At 42.1% G+C, this 16,504-nt stretch overlaps 1 protein-coding gene across 1 annotated transcript in view; it reads right to left on the reverse strand.

Annotated features, from left to right (window-relative positions):
• LOC126356183 (dipeptidyl peptidase 1-like) overlaps window positions 1-16,189 on the reverse strand; it is a 50,227-nt gene extending 34,038 nt beyond the window's left edge. The window contains exons 1-4 of the mRNA XM_050006965.1: window positions 16,101-16,189; window positions 10,926-11,102; window positions 4,948-5,099; window positions 4,706-4,858 (exon numbers count right to left, since the gene is read on the reverse strand). Coding sequence (XP_049862922.1) covers window positions 4,706-4,858; window positions 4,948-5,099; window positions 10,926-11,088 — 468 coding nt within the window. The 5' untranslated portion in view covers window positions 11,089-11,102; window positions 16,101-16,189. The remainder of the gene's footprint in view (window positions 1-4,705; window positions 4,859-4,947; window positions 5,100-10,925; window positions 11,103-16,100) is intronic.
• Between the last annotated feature and the right edge of the window lie 315 nt (window positions 16,190-16,504).

Genomic DNA, 16,504 nt, shown 5'->3' on the forward strand with positions numbered 1-16,504 from the left:
ACACTCAAGCAGTATTCAATAACAGCTCGCACTAGCGCCCTATACGCGGTCTCTTTTACAGATGAACCACACTTTCCTAAAATTCACTCAATAAACCGAAATCGATCATTCTCCTACCCTACTACAGTCGTTATATGCTCCTTCCATTTCACATCGCTTTACAACATTACACCAAGATATTTAAACGATTTGACTCTGTCAAGCACGACACTGCTAATGCAGTATCTGAACATTACGAGTTTGTTTTTGGTAGTCATTCGCATTAACTTAATTTTTTTTACTTTGAGAACTAGCTGTCATTCATCATACCAAAAATAAATTTTGTCTAAGTCATGTTGTATCCTCCTACAGTCACTCAGCTACGACACCTTTCCTTTCAGCACAGCGTCATCAGAAAACAATCTCAGATTGCTACCCATCCTGTCCGCCAGATCATTATGTGTATAGAAAATAACAGCGGTCCTATCACATTACCCTGGGACCATCTTGACGACCCCCTTGCTTCAAATGAACATTCACCGTCGAGGATCACATATTGGGTTCTATTAGTTAAGAAGTCTTCGAGCCATTCACATATCTGGGAACCCATTCCATACACTCGTATCTTCGTTTATAGTCTGCTATGAGCACCGAGTTAAATGCTTTTCGGAAATCTAGAAATCTGGAAATCATAGGCCGCAGCATACCATGAGCAAAAAGGGGAAACTGAGCTGCTACATCGAACCAACTTTCATAGTATCCAGGAAATTATAGATCCTTTAAAAGTAAGAACATTGCCTTACGCGGCCAAATTAATCAATCGATCGTGTTATCAATTTAAGAAGCCGGAGGCCGGGTAACATATACAGCGCTCGCAAACGGTCTATCCGTTGACATATGCGGGTGGATAGAAAGTTTTCTAATAGACAGAGAGCAGTATGTCGCCCTGAATGGGATGACTTCAACAGAAACAAGCGTATCTTCAGGTGTGCCCCAGGGCAGCGAAATAGGTCCGCTGCTTTTTACGATTTACATAAACGATCTGGTTGACGGTATTGACAGCGGCATTAGACTGTTTGCCGATGGTGCTATAGTCTACAGGAAAGTGGTATCACACGAAAGTTGTGAACAAATCAATGAGGATTTGCAGAAAATAATTAGATGGTGTAATGACTGGCAGTTATCTCTCAATATTAGTAAGTGTAACCTACTGCGAATAACAAGGCGAAAATCCCCATTAATGTATGAGTACAAAATAAATGCCCAGTCTTTGGAAGCGGTAACATCAGTCAAGTATCTGGTTGTGACTATTCGAAATGATCTCAAATGGAATGATCAGATTACACAAGTAACGGGCAAGGTGAACTCTAGATTGCGGTTTATTGGTAGAATCCTGAAGCGATGCAGTCCTTTAACAACGGAAATAGCTTACAACACATTAGTTCGTCCAGTCTCAGAGTATTGTTCGTCTGTATGGGACCCTTACCAGTTGGGTCTGATTCAAGAGATTGAGGAGGTCCAAAGAAGAGCGGCAAGACTCGTGACTGGTACATTTAGCCACCGCGAGAGCGTTACAAATCCCATAGAAAGTTTGAAGTGGGACACACTTAGGCTAGGCGCAAATTGGGACGCGTATAGCACGTGTGACGTGCCACGACACTACAGCGCGACACGCACGTGCCGCACGAGTCGCGCGGGCCCAGCGCATATTGCGACGGGTACACCGTACTTCGCACGCGCCGACTGACAACGCTCTTCGCTGACTGAACCGAAGCGCGCGCAACCTCTTATCTTTCTCAAACGATTTTACAGAAACTATTCTCTGAAAATATATGATTTTTGCCTTACTTGTAGCGTTATATGTCAGCTTCGTGCCCATCACCTCGGTAATTACCATTCTTATTGTGATGTAGACATTTTAGTAAGGCACTACGCAAAACTCAAAAAGTTTGCAACGAAAATTAGGGGTCGCTATGACTTTGTGTTTGGTGCGTATTACACCATATGTTGCTGCCAATGAAATTTAGCTAACATACTGAGTTTTTGTTTTGACTTGGGAGGAGATCTCTATCTGCCTCCGATTTCGAGAAAATGGATCCCACGTAGCGCGCTCTCTTCCGACCTCACGCCCGCGAGAATGAAATACTCGCAACATCTCACTTATCTCCTAAACCGCTCGAGACATCGAAACGAAAGTTTGGCGAATGATAGCACGTAAGGAGGAGAGTGTTTTGCCAATTATTAACCACACGGAACTTTCTTATCTATGGCGATATATCACTACTTATACTTCTTTTTTTATTTATTTTACTCCAGTTACTGTAATTTTTTAAGAGTTATCGACAGCTAGCGAAACAAGAGCTTCCTAGTATGAAAATAAACATGAAATTTCTTCTTTTATGTTACTGAAAAACGGCACTATGAAGTTTTTCGTAAGCTATTGAGCTCTGTGATTGCCAATTACTTGTTTAATCAGGCCCTCCGTTTAGGAGTTCTGTCTCAATAGCTGCTGTGAGATGGATTTGGCAAATTACATTGTGACAAAGGAAGTACAATTAAACCAGTCACCAAGAGAAATGTGGCCTTTACTCATAAATGGTGATGCTTCTTCGAAAGAGAAAAGGTTAACAACTCACACAAAAACAGATTGGCAATCTTGTTGGAATTTTAGTGGAATCCCCGTAACCCATCGTATTTTTAACACTGAGCGACTTGAATGGAAACTTACCAAAGGATTTTATTCCTTCTCTTGATCTGAGCAGTATTAAAATAAGCGTTCCTTCAGGCGGAATGATAGGCACATGCCAGTTACTGGTTACTCACATAGGGCTTGCCAAACTGACAATGCGTGATCGCGAATAAAATAGTTGTTATTGAGAAAAATAAACAATTGATCTGTCGCACAACACAATGGTCAGGGTATTGTCAGCAGCAAAGGATAATGCGCGACAGGAAAACACAAGCTAGCCGTGTGTGCCTTGTGAGTTGGAGTTCGAAAAACATTGCCATGAAAGTAGATATGCCTTTGTCAGCAGCACATTTCAACAAATTAAATATATCAAATCACAACACTCTATTAGGATATTCCTACTTTCGTAATAATACCGACCATTTCCTTCATTTGTGTAGCCTTTTGTATAATTAGTTTATTAATGCTGATAATGTCCATGCAATTGATTTTTCTCATCACGGCGAACCAATTAAAGCATTGCTATTTGTGACTGCTTTTCGACTGTATGTAGCTTGCAGTGGAAATATGATGTTCAGGTGCATGTAGTACAGTGTATCGTATTACATTATTACATCAATAGCAATCACAGTGAAACTTCTATACTTCAGAACTTGGACGCTTTTTACCAGAAGAACAGAGGGATCACACCTGTGGAGATTACCCTTTCTAAATTATTGGAACAGATCGTACAGATATGGTAGCTTACTAGGCAGCGAGAAGATAACCTTGTTTTACTTTCCTGCCTTGATTCTTAATCACATGATTTTATAATATTCCTTGCTTCCTTATTCACTACCCTCTGTCCCTTCTTGCGATCTGAAAACATCGAGGAGGCATATAATAATTACAGCGGCCAATGTCTCATCAGTTACTGAAGTATCCATTTTTCTTGACAGAAGAAAAACAAAACAAAACTATACAGATATAAATAACAGAAAAGTATAACGTACTTACGAAGAAAGCTGGAGCGTTTAAATGGCTAAAAACGAAACACTGCCCGAAGGCAATAAAATTTAGTACACAGTAAGGCAAAATTTATCGTATGGGCAATACTACCACTGCTCATATGCGCCGTTCCGCCGTGAGCATATGGCCGGGGGCTACTTTTCCGCTCCCCGCCTAAAATTTCCCACGGTGCTAGCGAGGCACCCGCGACGCGTGGCGCGAGAAACTGTGCCTCAACCCCAACGCCGCGCGACCTGGCGCAGGCGCGTGTCGCGTCCCAGTCGCGTCGCGTCGCAATTTGCGCGGTTCCATTTGAACCTGTGATGTTACAAAAACACGCGCTGCGTTGCGTCGCGCCACACACGCTATACGCGTCTCAATTTGCGCCTAGCCTTATAGACAGATGACGTGCTAAACGAAAGGGGCTGCTCACTAAATTCCGAAATCCGATCTTCGCCAAGGATGTAGAGCATATATTTTTACCACCAATGATCACGCAATGATCACCATTCAAAGATAAGGGAAAAGAGAGCTCTTACTGAGGCGTTCAGACAGTCGTTTTTCCCTCGCGCGATCCGCGAGTGAACAGAGATGGGGGGGGGGGGGGGGGGGGGGATATGACTTTGGCGCGAATTGTGCCCTCCGCCAGATACCGCTTGGTGGCTGGCGGAGCACATATGTAGATATGTAGAAACTGAGATAAGCTCCTGTCATTTTCACCCTCTGGGGTTGCGAGACCTGTGGAAGTCAGTGCGGTGAGAAAGTCACACTCTGAAGAACAAAGCTTCTATAATCCATGACAGCAATTATTATTGATGACTTAACAATCTGAAACTCACTTCGTAAAAGAATTAGTTAAATAAGGGTAGAACAGTCGCAATTAGTATATTTTTTTCAATCGTAAACTTGAAATTGTTTTAGCGTGAGCCTGCGGCTGAATCCAGTAACGCGAGAAAAAGTTACGTTGAAACTTAGCTCTATCTTGCACATACAAATGGTGGAAGTTGGCTGTACGCTATAAAGCTAAGAAGTCCGCATGTACCCACTCACCAGCTGCTTCTTTGCGGTGAAAGGATCCTCGTGGACCTTTCTGGCCACCGGCGTGTTCTTGACGCCGTAGTAGCAGGACCAGTGTCTCAGCGTGACGTCATGCGACCAGCCGTTGAACGTGCGGTCGCAAATGCTGGTCACGGTGCCGTTGTCCTAGAGACGTCAAAAGCACCAGTCAGTGTTCGCCGTCGCCGCTGTAGCCACCTCCATCAGGTAAACGGGTGAACGCAAGCCACGCTTACCGATATGTAGTAGGAGAATGCGAAGTAGCTCCTGCCGTTGACGGTCACTTCAAAGCCCTGGTTGTATATCAACGTCCAGGTGCCCACGTTGCCGTACTGGTCCGTGGCCACATTAGGGTACGACAGCTCCACTGTCACAGTCTGCACAGGTTCTTCACGCCATGAAGGAAGAGAAAAGCACAAATAAAACAGCTCTCCGAAACCACAGCAACACACGCGCAAGTACGCAAGTTACAACGGCCGACCTCAGTCTCAGTAAATCTCATTAAAATCTTTCCGGATGCGCTGCCGTGTCATAGCCGACTAAAATAACCGACGTTTTGGGAGTCCATGCGTTGAGGAAGGCCGCCGCAAGAGGTCGGAACTTCTAGTTACTGTAATATTTATAGCATTTGAAGTAGTCTCTAAGATGAAAATTCTCAAAATAATGGATATTGATCGGGAAGACTTTCACTGTAAGGAGAATTTATATTGGAATCAGACAGTCACCGACTTGGTTAACATCTGTAGAGAGGTCCTACAAAGATGCGTACTGTCACCCCTGTTATTCAATTTGTATCAGAGAGTATATTTCAGGAAGTCCTTGGTGGTATAGAAAAAGGCATAAATGTTAAGGCAGTTTTCACCAACAACGTTTGCTATCCTAATGATACAGTACTGAAAGCTGATAATTTAGATGACAGTCAACATCTCGTCGACATAGTTACGACAATAATATAGGCCTGAAAACCTGAATATCAACACCAAATAGATGCATTTTGTGATTGTCACAAGACATCCCGACTCCTTTACTAAAACAAATCTACGCTTCAAAAGCTCCGTAATACGAAAAGTAGACGAATTTCAGTACCTTCGAATGTGGCTCTGTGAAGACGGGAGATGAGACATGGAGATAAAACGAGCATAGAGAACGTCCGTAATACTTTCATCAAATTCAAAAAAATATCATACAAGTACAAATTTAGGCTTACACTGTAGAGTTCTGATTGTAAATGCTACATCTGGCCTTTACGTCTACACGGGTCTAAAGGATGGACACTAAACATGCCAATATGAAAGAACATCGAAGCCTTTGAAATGTAGATATACCGCAGAATGTTTAAAATACCACAGACAGCTAGAACAACTGGCACCGAGGCACTGCGACGAGCGAAAAAAGTTAATAACTTTAAAAGAAGAAAATCTGTATATTTAGGACCTAGCTACAAAACTCCAAATGTATAGGCCTACTTCTACTATTGATCATAGAAGGGAAGATCGAGAGCAAAAGAAGAAAATGACGAAGAACAATATATTGATTAGCTAACATGAAGCAGTGTATACGACTACCAACTGCAGATCAGATGCTACAAATTACAATTCATAGAATAAAGATGCATCGTGTGCTCGCCAGTATCCATTAATAGATATCCAGAAGGAGATGACGCAACAGTACTCCCAGAAAGATTTGAATACATTAATATTTGTTCCTTAATGCTGAAAATCAACATTTTCTTCGTGTAATATTCCAAATGATGTTGAAATTTGTGAAAGGCGTAAGGTAGCATATAATATTTAGTTTCCTGAGATGTGTTTCATGAGCTAATGGTCTGCCCATCAAAATTTATTCTAGTTATAGGCCAACATGGTTCCTTGAAAATTAGTATTTATTCAAAACTGACGAAGTCTCATAGCTATTTAGCGAGGCTTGATGGTAATAAAATTGATTTTCAAACGGTTCCATTCCTTGCTCTTAACCAAACAATGCACACATGAACAGATTTTGAGGTGTTGCTAAGGTACTCGTGATGTATTTCTTGAAACGATTCTGTGACTATAAAGTAGTTTATGCTATTCAGCAATAAAGTTAAGGACTTTCAGGCTGAAGATTATGAGATATAGGGCAACTGGTCTTTTACGTGACGAGTAACCTTCAGACTCGGGTGAGCTTGTGACCTGCTTTCCGATGCAAATGTGTCAGATTCCATGTGTTCTTTACGTTAACTTCAGATTCAGTGCCCCAAGCGCACCAGAACTTGAGCCACTACAAGTAATTACCATCCTTTCAGTTCCTGGTGCCTAGTTCTCCTCCTTGGGTCTCGAAATCTTGAGAGGTGGAAGAAGTTGATGATTTGGTTACAACGAGGCTCGACCTTAGACACGCATGCTCCAAAAGGAAATACCACTTTTACAGTAATTCCGCTGTTATTCATTTAAATCGATGACTGATAGCGATCACTCAAATAAACAGCAGGGAGCGAAAACATATCTTGCTACATTTTTATTAAAAATAATTCTGTTTTTAAGCTTTATGTAATAGGCAGTTCAATTTTAGTTACTTTACGTCGCAATATTTTTCTACTTTTGATCAGAGATGGGCATATTATAAACAGAATTTTTGGAAAATGGAATACTTCTCATGTTTTCCTTAGTCTCACTAAATTTTTCTTAAAAGCAGACTTGACAGCCATTATCAGCGATGTCGATAACTTCCATGTACTAATTTTTTGGTGAGATATATCATCCATTTGCGTTATGGTCTCCTTAGTATATGGCGTATGTCTTCACAGTGACTCGACCTCCGCCATCGGGTAGAGAAATGTAGGGTCCCCCTGAATAGGTCAGGCGTGCACTACAGGCCGGAAGCGGCTACGAGGGTAGCGGAGTACGTGTGGAGTGCACATGGGTTTTTTTTAGGTTAGAGAATTCCCTCCCTAGGCCCGACAAGACGCCTCCTGAGACGCGGCAAGGTAGGAGTAGGCAAAATGCAACAGGGAATAACAATATTAATGTGCTAATAGTAAACTGCAGGAGCGTCTATACAAAGGTCCCAGAACTGCTCTCATTAATAAACGGTCACAACGCCCATATAGTACTAGGGACAGAAAGTTGGCTGAAACAAGACGTAAACAGTAATGAAATCCTAAACTGAGATTGGAATGTATACCGCAGAGACAGGCTGGACAGTGAAGGGGGAGGCGTGTTTATAGCGATAAGAACTGCAATAGTATCGAAGGAAATTGACAGAGATCAGAAATGTGAAATGAGTTGGGTGAAGGTCACGGTTAAAGCAGGCTCAGACATGGTAATTGGATGTCTCTATAGGTCCCCGGGGTCAGCAGCTGTTGTGGCTGAGCACCTGAAGAATAATTTGGAAAATATTTCGAGTAGATTTCCCCACCATGTTATAGTTCTGGGTGGAGATTTTAATTTGCCGGATATAGACTGGGAGACTCAAACGTTCATAACGGGTGGCAGGGACAAAGAACCCAGTGAAATTTTTTAAGTGCTTTATCTGAAAACTACCTTGAGCAGTTAAACAGAGAACCGACTCGTGGCGATAACATATTAGACCTTCTGGTGACAAACAGACCCGAACTATTTGAAACAGTTAATGCAGAACAGGGAATCAGCGATCATAAAGCGGTCACTGCATCGCTGATTTCAGCCGTAAATAGAAATATTAAAAAAGGTAGGAAGATTTTTCTGTTTAGCAAAAGTGACAAAAAGCAGATTACAGAGTACCTGACGGCTCAACACAAAAGTTTTGTCTCAAGTACAGATAGTGTTGAGGATCAGTGGACAAAGTTCAAAACCATCGTACAATATGCGTTAGATGAGTATGTGCCAAGCAAGATCGTAAGAGATAGAAAAGAGCCACCGTGGTACAACAACAGAGTTAGAAAACTGCTGCGGAAGCAAAGGGAACTTCACAGCAAACATAAACACAGCCAAAGCCTTGCAGACAAACAAAAATTACGCGAAGCGAAATGTAGTGTGAGGAGGGCTATTCGACAGGCTTTCAATGAATTCGAAAGTAAAGTTCTATGCACTGACTTGGCAGAAAATTCTAAGAAATTTTAGTCTTATGTCAAAGCGGTAAGCGGATCAAAACAAAATGCCCAGACACTCTGTGACCAAAATGGTACTGAAACACAGGATGACAGACTAAAGGCCGAAATACTAAGTGTCTTCTTCCAAAGCTGTTTCACAGAGGAAGACTGCACTGTAGTTCCTTCTCGAGATTGTCGCACAGTTGACAAAATGGTAGATATCGAAATAGACGACAGACGGATAGAGAAACAATTAAAATCGCTGAAAAGAGGAAAGGCCGCTGGTCCTGATGGGATACCAGTTCGATTTTACACAGAGTACGCGAAGGAACTTGCCCCCCTTCTTGCAGCGGTGTACCGTAGGTCTCTAGAAGAGCGAAGCGTTCCAAAGAATTGGAAAAGGGCACAGGTCATCCCCATTTTCAAGAAGGGACGTCGAACAGATGTGCAGAACTATAGACCTATATCTCTAACGTCGATCAGTTGTAGAATTTTGGAACACGTATTATGTTCGAGTATAATGTCTTTTCTGGAGACTAGAAATCTACTCTGTAGGAATCAGCATGGGTTTCGAAAAAGACGGTCGTGTGAAACCCAGCTCGCGCTATTCGTCCACGAGACTCAGAGGGCCTTAGACACGGGTTCACAGGTAGATGCCGTGTTTCTTGACTTCCGCAAGGCGTTTGACACAGTTCCCCACAGTCGTTTAATGAACAAAGTAAGAGCATACGGACTATCAGATCAACTGTGTGATTGGATTGAGGAGTTCCTAGATAACACAACGCACCATGTCATTCTCAATGGAGAGAAGTCTTCCGAAGTAAGAGTGATTTCAGGTGTGCCGCAGGGGAGTATCATAGGACCGTTGCTATTCACAATATACATAAATGACCTGGTGGATGACATCGGAAGTTCACTGAGGCTTTTTGCAGATGATGCTGTGGTGTATCGAGAGGTTGCAACAATGGAAAATTGTACTGAAATTCAGGAGGATCTGCAGCGAATTGACGCATTGTGCACGGAATGGCAATTGAATCTCAATGTAGACAAGCGTAATGTGATGCGAATACATAGAAACATAGGTCCCTTATCATTTAGCTACAAAATAGCAGGTCAGCAACTGGAAGCAGTTAATTCCATAAATTATCTGGGAGTACGCATCAGGAGTGATTTAAAATGGAATGATCATATAAAGTTGATCGTCGGTAAAGCAAATGCCAGACTGAGATTCATTGGAAGAATCCTAAGGAAATGCAATCCGACAAGAAAGGAAGTCGGTTACAGTACGCTTGTTCGCCCACTGCTTGAATACTGCTCAGCAGTGTGGGATCCGCACCAGATAGGGTTGATAGAAGAGATAGAAGAGATCCAACGGAGAGCAGCGCGCTTCGTTACAGGATCATTTAGTAATCGCGAAAGCGTTACGGAGATGATAGATAAACTCCAGTGGAAGACTCTGCAGGAGAGACGCTCAGTAGCTCGGAACGGGCTTTTGTTGATGTTTCGAGAACATACCTTCACCGAAGAGTCAAGCAGTATATTGCTCCCTCCTACGTATATCTCGCGAAGAGACCATGAGGATAAAATAAGAGAGATTAGAGCCCACACAGAAGCATACCGACAGTCCTTCCTTCCACGTACAATACGAGACTGGAATAGAAGGGAGAACCGATAGAGGTACTAAGGGTACCCACCGCCACACACCGTCAGGTGGCTTGCGTGTTATGGATGTAGATGTAGATGTAGACTGTACGCGCATAGAAACAAGCAAGTCTTTCGACAACTGCTGTAAATGCGAGTTTCTTACAGTTTATTCGAACAGTGCGGTTGTACATAGCAACAGTAAATATCTTTTTGAAAAGGAGACCGTAGTGATTACACAGAAGACTTTAACTATCGTCCATAAATTACATATTTTTCAGAAATGAATATAGAAACTGTCAAATTTCTGAAATTTTGTGATCCTCTGTAAAACAGATCTATTTGTTTCTGCACTTACATTTTTGGTTCTCCTTGATATTGTGACAAACGTGTTACTCGTTACTGTGTAAAGTGGTCTACTAGAAAACAAAGTTTTCCTTGAAATTTAGGAACTATAGCTGACACCAAGCTGCTGACATTAATTTACGTGTAAACCAGGAGTGTCTGTCTGAATAATTTACTTACCGAACGAGTCGCAAGTGGCGCTGTTGTCGAGGTTTCTTTCGCCTTCGTGGAACGTCCAGCTGCCCTGCACGTCGCTGTATAGACAGTTGGCAGGCGTGTCAGCCGTGGCGCTCGCCAACAGCAGAGCTGCCACCACCAGCGTAGTTTTCAGGTACCCTAACATGGCTGCCGTCTCTCCTGTCAAAAAATTTAATACCATCAACATCCACACAATGTCTCACGATTAGTAGCAAAGTCCTACTCCCAAACAGCCCCGGATCTACGATATTTACGAAATGGGACAAAAACTTGATAGTGGTGCCCCTCTCCTCTCAAACGTTTGAGATATGACGTCAAATTTTTTTTAAATCCATTTTTCAAAATACGTCCATTTTGTAGCGCACATCTTTCTGAGGAGTTTGATATGTAAAACATATGTTCGAGTAAATGGAAGACATGTTATTCGGTCTTAAGTGTGCCGAAGTGCAGTGCCACACCTCTTTGCACAGCATTTTTCTATCGCATGTCACTATATTTCGCTCTGTGCAATTCAAACGTTTATATTTTATAAGGCATCAATCCTGTATTCAGGACAGTCGAAATTAAAATAAATATTCTGTGGTGCCACTCCTGCTCCACCCTTAAAGAATACTCACTATTAATAGTGTGTGGGATTAATTCACCCACACCAGTTACGTCTGCCATAGCTGCAGAAACATTATCTTTCTATAATAATACTTAACTCCTCTTACAGTAAGTGTCAGCAGTCTACTAATCTGATATGAATGCTGGACAATAGCATAATCTAACTAATCATTCAAGGAAAAATATCAATATGGATGAGGGGAAGAAGAAATAACAAATACAGAGAAGGGCATAGGAAGATTTTGGAGAGGGGGGGGGGGAGGGATAGTGATTTTTCGGGCTCGGGTTGGGGGGGGGGGGGGAGGAGAAAATACAAAGGTGGAGACTGACTCGTGCTGTAGTGGATAGGATATGAATTGCATTTATTTGACTCGTCTGTCACGAAAAGCATACTGTGCCACATTAGTTTCTGTAACTGGTGGTCGTTTTAGTAATGGTTAAGGCTACAATGATAACTGGAATTTGTTTCATTTGTCCAGTGAAATAGATGAAAAAAGAGCAGTTTCCAATCATTCACAGTAAAGTAACACTCGCCTTACATTGTCCCACCAAATGTTCATACAAGAAAATCTTTTGTGTAACTGCTATAGAGGATCTTGGTCTGAACACCGACCACTGATTGTCTGCTAGATTAGATAATGCTACCGCAGATGTATATAGGCAGTACAACGGCTGGCTGGTAGTTAATATAGCCTTACGAAGTCAGAGACTCTACATTTCCTGCAAGTAGGTCCTTTGTTTTGAGGGTAAATGAATACTATCCATCTCTGTTATAACCTTAGAAATTGGTCCCAGATCCTCCTTGTTGACGTCGATCACCACGATCTCCCGGTTACAGAGGTAACTTTCAATTTCACATATTTGTATTTTTTTGCAAACTTTCTTAACATTTTAAGATCCATTGGCTACAGCTATGTTCGTTAACTTTCGCTGTGTCAGCTGCAACAGAAATACACTGATGAGCCAAAAAATTATGATCAGCAGTTTATCTTGTTTGTCTGTCTCTGAAACGAAATACACAACCGATTCTGTATGTCAGGCATGCCACAGTTTTCTGGTAGGTTTTGGAGGTATGTGACATTAGATGTCCACGCAAAGGTCATGTAATTCGCGTAAATAACGGGACACTGATTTACGTACGCGGTGATAGCTCCCAATAGCGATCCAGATGAGTTCCATAGGATTTGCATCAGACGAATTTAGTGGTCGAGACATCAACGTGAGTTCACTATAATGCTCCTGAAACCACTGTAGCACGGTGCTGACTCTGAGACACGGACAATTATACTGCTGAAAGATGACATCATCTTCGGGGAAGACCGAGCGAGGTGGCGCAGTGGTTAGCACACTGGACTCGCATTCGGGAGGACGATGGTTCAATCCCGCATCCGGCCATCCTGATTTAAGTTTTCCGTGATTTCCCGAAATCGCTCCAGGCAAATGCCGGGAAGGTTCCTTTCAAAGGACACGGCCGACTTCCTTCCCCGTCCTCCCCTAATCCGATGAGACCGATGACCTCGCTGTCTGGTCTCCTCCGCCAAACCAGCCAGCCTTCGTGGAAGAATCAAGCGTGACCGCAGCTGTCAGTTACCACAGGCCCACGCAAGCGCAGGAGAATATTCCCATAACATAATACCGTATTCGCCAGCCTACGTCCGTGCCGCGCTGCACATTTCGAGCCGCCGTTCGTCTCGTTCAAATGATTCAAATGGCTCTGAGCACTATGGGACTGCTGAGTTCATCAGTCCCCTAGAACTTAGAACTCCTTAAACCTAGCTAACCTAAGGACATCACACACATCCATGTCCATCGCATGATTAGAAGCTGCGTCCGTAGCGGTCGCGCGGTTCCAAACTGTAGCGCCTAGAACCGCTCGGCCACAGCAGCCGGCCGTTCGTCTCGATGACGAGTAGCAAAAATTTGATTCACACGAAGAGGCGACACATTGATCGATTGTCGAATCCCAACGGTCCCGTGCTCACTGAAATCGTAACTATCGATGTTGAGTCTCAATGTGAACACATAGGTGTGATCGGCTGAGGAGCTCCATGTTCAAGAATGTACGATGAACGGTGTGAACCGAAACACTTGAGTGTGCACAAGAGGCACAGATGCCGCAGATCACAATCTATCCTACTCAGCAGATCGGACAAGTCTCCGAAGCCTACGTTCTGAGAATGATCGTGGACGTCCAACCATTTAGCACCTAGTGCTTTCTGTAGATACTCACGATAGTAGCACGTGAACATTCTACCAGCTTCGCCGTTTTCGAAATACTCATTCACAGGCTCAGCATAATAATAATAAGCCCGATGTGAAAATCGCTTAGCTCAACGAATTTCCCCACTTGCAACCCATATCTTCGGTAGGGTGATCCCCCATCCGTGTCTGCTCCGCTCAGCTTACACACTTTTGTTACCGCGTCACTTGCCTGCAGCGCTACCAGGTGGCATCCAATGTAACTGTGGGCAGTGGACAACGGTCATAATGTTTTGGCTCATCAGCGTATCTTTCCCCAGTGGGAACCTGAGGTGCACATTTGTGAATGTCCAACCTTTTTACCATGTGCAGGTGCTGCCAGCTGTTTGGCATGACTCTGAAAATATCAGAAAGTCATTGTAACAGTGAGCAATAGCCCATGACCACCAGGATATACGGTTGTGGTTGGCTGACTGTATTCCACCGTATTACTAAATAGTGTTATTGTTAATTTACATGGTAATTATTGGATGATCATTTTGTTTATTACAATAGGGAATATTTCACAATTAGCTATTTTAGTCCAGAAAATGAAGCCAAGTGTACAAAGTATATTTCGAAAACAGATAGATATTTCTGTATAAATCTTGCATTTAAAATCGTTTAAAAAATCACCTAAGAGCCTTACCACATAAAGAAAAATTTTTATTCCTCCATAAAAATTCGCCGGCCGCGGTGGTCTCGAGGTTCTAGGCGCGCAGTCCGGAACCGTGCGACGGCTACGGTCGCAGGTTCGAATCCTGCCTCGGGCATGGATGTGTGTGATGTCCTTAGGTTAGTTAGGTTTAAGTAGTTCTAAGTTCTAGGAGACTAATGACCACAGCAGTTGAGTCCCATAGTGCTCAGAGCCATTTGAACCATTTGAACCATAAAAATTCGGGTCTGAAAGTATTAACTAACAGTTTGAAAGAAAATCGTATTACATAACCCAAAAATAGTAAACACACTCAAAAAGTTCGTTTCATACATTAAATTCTTGTTCAGTTACAATAAGCTACAAGGTGGACCTTCAGAGCTGAAAAAAACTGTCCTTTCAGAAAAGCAAATAGCTAAACTACTTATGTTAACTGAGAGGGGAATGAAAAGACGTAGAATAATTTCCCCAGAGCCGGGGGCAGAGTGTTAAGGTGCTCAGCGTTTAGAAAGTAGCACATACAGAAAAACTGTGAAATATTACTTAATACGCAACTAAAAAATTTCGACATAAATTAAAATAATGCAGATGTTTAACTAGCTTGTCATTAAAATGCTTGGTAATCCCAAAATAATTTATTCATAAAAAGATTCGCGCTTCGTCTCAACAGTTGTCTAGGAACGTCAAATACATGACGCGGAAACATAATCAGGAAACCTGACGTCTTACTGTGTGGTGAACTCAAATGACAATTAAGAACCTAATCTCATTGTCAATATGATAGGTAAACGTTTAGCAGACGAACACAGTGTTCAGTAAGAAACGGAAACAACGGTTTTTTAGAAGTATATTGTGCTTGGCTTCAAACAATTTCGCAAGATTCCTCGGTGCAAATATATACTCCAATAAATTAGGCACATTCTCTTCAATTTTGAATGAGGTGGCACGTGAAAATCCATGATAATTCTGATAGCCGTGTTTCCGGATTAGCGTAACATATATTATAAAAATTACAATATCAGAATCGTTCTTCGGTGTTCCTAATTTACAGTTGACACTGAGAAATTATGGTGTGTATTTCGCTAGAAGCTCTACATACTATTTGAAGGCGTTTTCATAGCCACGAGATAATTTATCAGGCTATGTCCAGAAAGACAAGAGGGGGATAGTTTCCTGATAACTATAGCCTTTGAGACTTGTCTGTAATATCTTATAGTGGGAAGACACCTGTTTACTGCAGCCAAGCCGTCTACTGGAGACATTAGAGGGAATTTATATTCATCATAATGATCAAACATTAAGAACTTGCTTATTAGCTTCTTCTACTGAAAACTGTCACAGGAGCATTACACCATGTCGCTAAAGAGATAATGTGTACCAGTCAAAGACAGATTAAACAAAGAGCTTGCCTACAGATTTCTCAAGAGACAATACATTCGAAATTGTTTAATCATTTTTTAATATTTTCAAACGGTCCTACGATATTTATGTTTATAATTATGATTTTACCAAAGCCTCAAGTTCGGTCACAGTCGATTAATATATTTTCACAGTTGGGCTAGAATTAGTGTTTACGAGACTACGAGCGAATGTAATTGACTATGATAATGAATGTAAACTAGACCAGGACGTGCATGAGGATGTACTGAATAACTTACCGCACAGAAATTATCGGTGACCAACAAACCGGAGTCCACAAAGCCTTTTATATCTGATGACGGGCGACCTCTGCACCCAATTGACTGCTATCTTCCACACAGTGTCGTTTCAGATATGAAGCGCAATTTGCCTGATACTGCGTCTGTTGTACAACGAACTGATTAATCGTTATATATAATTTATTACGAGACCTTATATGTGACCTGTCAACCATAGGAACACTCTTTACTCGTACATTCGTACGACGTTATCTGGTTTACAACTCTTTACATTATTCATACACAAAAGATTTTGACAATAGTGACAGAGAATTTATCCATTGTCTACAGATTTGATACTATTTCTGAGGATTTGTAATATCACGTGTAACTAATTTAGAGCTTACGTCTCTAAAACAGTGCAA

The sequence above is a fragment of the Schistocerca gregaria genome, chromosome 1 (assembly GCF_023897955.1).
Source record: "Schistocerca gregaria isolate iqSchGreg1 chromosome 1, iqSchGreg1.2, whole genome shotgun sequence".
NCBI lineage: Eukaryota > Metazoa > Arthropoda > Insecta > Orthoptera > Acrididae > Schistocerca > Schistocerca gregaria.